Source organism: Lucilia sericata, unplaced genomic scaffold, assembly GCF_015586225.1.
Source record: "Lucilia sericata isolate MDLA Ls3-8-SP2 unplaced genomic scaffold, ASM1558622v1 Contig000355F_arrow, whole genome shotgun sequence".
Taxonomy (NCBI): domain Eukaryota; kingdom Metazoa; phylum Arthropoda; class Insecta; order Diptera; family Calliphoridae; genus Lucilia; species Lucilia sericata.
In genome coordinates, this window is record NW_023994375.1 from 335,162 (window position 1) to 338,245 (window position 3,084).

General features: G+C 33.0%; 1 protein-coding gene across 1 annotated transcript; it reads left to right on the forward strand.

Moving 5' to 3' along the window:
• Positions 1–2,598: 2,598 nt before the first annotated feature.
• Positions 2,599–2,842, forward strand: LOC119604043. Its single transcript, XM_037956394.1, has one exon. It carries the CDS (start codon positions 2,602–2,604, stop codon positions 2,749–2,751), a length of 150 nt encoding a protein of 49 aa, XP_037812322.1. The 5' UTR covers positions 2,599–2,601; the 3' UTR covers positions 2,752–2,842.
• The last annotated feature ends 242 nt before the right edge of the window (positions 2,843–3,084 follow it).

The following is a 3,084-nucleotide window of genomic DNA, read 5'->3' on the forward strand; positions in this document are numbered from 1 at the left end:
TAGTTCAGTTCTAGTTCAGTTCTAGTTCAGTTCTAGTTCAGTTCTAGTTCAGTTCTAGTTCAGTTCTAGTTCAGTTTAGTTCAGTTCTAGTTCAGTTCTAGTTCAGTTCTAGTTCAGTTCTAGTTCAGTTCTAGTTCAGTTCTAGTTCAGTTCTAGTTCAGTTCTAGTTCAGTTCTAGTTCAGTTCTAGTTCAGTTCTAGTTCAGTTCTAGTTCAGTTCTAGTTCAGTTCTAGTTCAGTTCTAGTTCAGTTCTAGTTCAGTTCTAGTTCAGTTCTAGTTCAGTTCTAGTTCAGTTCTAGTTCAGTTCTAGTTCAGTTCTAGTTCAGTTCTAGTTCAGTTCTAGTTCAGTTCTAGTTCAGTTCTAGTTCAGTTCTAGTTCAGTTCTAGTTCAGTTCTAGTTCAGTTCTAGTTCAGTTCTAGTTCAGTTCTAGTTCAGTTCTAGTTCAGTTCTAGTTCAGTTCTAGTTCAGTTCTAGTTCAGTTCTAGTTCAGTTCTAGTTCAGTTCTAGTTCAGTTCTAGTTCAGTTCTAGTTCAGTTCTAGTTCAGTTCTAGTTCAGTTCTAGTTCAGTTCTAGTTCAGTTCTAGTTCAGTTCTAGTTCAGTTCTAGTTCAGTTCTAGTTCAGTTCTAGTTCAGTTCGAGTCAGTTATAGTCAGTTCTCGTTCAGTTCTAGTTCAGTTCTAGTTCAGTTCTAGTTCCGTTCTAGTTCAGTTTCTAGTTCAGTTCTAGTTTCAGTTTCTAGTTCAGTTCTAGTTCAGTTCTAGTTCAGTTCCTAGTTCAGTTCTAGTTCAGTTCTAGTTCAGTTCTTCAGTTCAGTCTAGTCCAGTTTCTCAGTTTCAGTTCTTGTTAGTCTGTTCCACCGTTCTAGTTCAGTTCTAGTTCAGTCTAGGTTTCCGTTCTAGTTTTCAGTTCTAGTTCAGTTCTAGTTCAGTTCTAGTTCAGTTCTATTCAGTTTCTTCCAGCCTCTCTAGTGCTTGTTTCTAGTTCAGCTTGAAGACATTGAATTAGTAAAAAGAAGAATTTCCAGACCTCAAGGTATAATAGGAATCACCCAAAACGTGATTTTACTTTTATTTTTCCTTCTTAACTCAAGGGTATAATTTATTGTCAAGTTTTCGAATTTTTTAAATTTTAATATACGTATTCAAACGTTTTCGTTATAGTATACAAAAAAAGTACAAAATTTTCATACGCACAATTTATCATTTCAGCACAAGAAAAAAATCTTAAGATTAAAATGGATTTTATAGCTTCTACACGCATGACTTAATTTTACACATTTTCCTTACAAAATAAATGTAAAATCTTAAAACTGACATTTTCAACTTTTTTTCTAACACTATTTACAGGTGTAAAAATTCCCACCGAAAAAAAAAAGAAATATTAACACATAATGCCTAAAGCTAGCAAGAGAGCTATTTTAAAAGAAAATATAATACGGAAACGGATGTGAAAAAAAAACAACGCACAGAAAAGCAGACTTGTTTAATAAACGCAAACAGTAACAAAAAGATGACAAATATTGTGGAAAATAACAAGCATAACAAAAAACTAACAAAGTATGAACAATGTTTTAACTACAACAACAACAACAGTAATAATAAGAGCAAACGTAGCAGCAGTAACTACTGGGTTATAAAACAGGAAAAGGAAACAAACGAAATTGCAACAAATGTTAAAATAACAAAAAGGGAGCAACTGCAGAGACAACAACAACATGATTTAAATAAAACAAACACACCTACAAAAAGCGACTAAATTGAACCAGATAAGTTTAAGCTGGAACAACAAGAAAAAATAACAATTTAAACAATAAACCAAGCAATTTTTTATAACTGCCAAACGAAGCAAAAAACAACCACATGGCAAAAGTGCAACGTTAGACAATAAAAGTGCAGTGCAGTTGAGTTCAGTGCCTAGAGTAAAGAGTAAACAGCAGTAGCAAAGAGCGCAAAAAAAACTAAAACTAATACAGGTGCTTATTTGACAAACTAAAACAACTTTTAAGTTGCTGGAAAAACTAGAAAATAGAGTTTACAAGAAAAACTAAGATAAAATCTACATAACAAAAGAACCAGCAAGCGTAAATTAACATTAAGACATCAGCCAGTCAGCTCTTCAGTTAATAACACACAATAGACAACCAGGAGTTAGAAGAGAAGCAGCAGGTGGTGGTAAACCATACTGGCAGTAATAAAATGAAAATGACGTGGTTACATTAATATCCATTACATCAACTTCTAACAGCAAAGAAAAACAACAGGAAAACTTATATTAAATCCCAACAGTTAGTTAACCTCCATTTACATCTTCTAACTTTTACACTCTCCTCCTCATACTTGAGTTTTATTTCAGTTGGAAAATTTTTTAATATTTTCTTTTTAACCTCAACACGAGACATTTTGATTATACACGTGCATTCTACATAAATAAAAATTAAAAGCTACTCACTACTAACGTCAGAGAGGGTTTAAAATATCTCACAAACACCACGCCCACACTTTAAGCTAAGTGGAGTAAGAGTAAAGTTTGTTATTAAACCTTATTGCTGGGGTGTCTTTGTGAGAGTGTGTGCTTGTGTGCTTGTGCTTGCAGTTGTAGTGATGTGGCGCGATATTTTTTTATATTTAACACTAATCGTTTTATTTTTCTTTATTTTCTTGGCACAATTAATTGTCAATGTGTATGCATTTCAACGTCAGCCCCCCGTACCCAAACCAAATGCCGAACGTAATGATATAATCTTTGTTTAAAAATAGTAACGGTTGTAATTAAAAATAGTGTGGCGAGGAAAACAACAGCAACAAAGTAAAACAATTTGAAGGCATGACAGAAATTAAAAAACTAACAAAACGTTTAAGGGGAAATGTTAGAGAAAAGAGCGGGTTAGAGGAAGGATATAGCAGTATGTATGACTCCATGGGTTAGAAAAACAGAACATGTCAGTCAGGGAGTTGTTTTGTTTTAACAATACAAAAGAAGTTGTTTTACATTTTTGTTGTATTTGTTTTGAATGAAATAAAAATGTAAACAATTTCATGACATTTTAGTTGTTTTTGTTGTCTTCCTTCCTAACTAGTACATAT

What these genes read in the sequence shown, in the direction of transcription:
- LOC119604043 (XM_037956394.1), top strand. Translation starts at nt 2,602, where the DNA reads ATGTGGCGCGATATTTTTTTATATTTAACACTAATCGTTTTATTTTTC.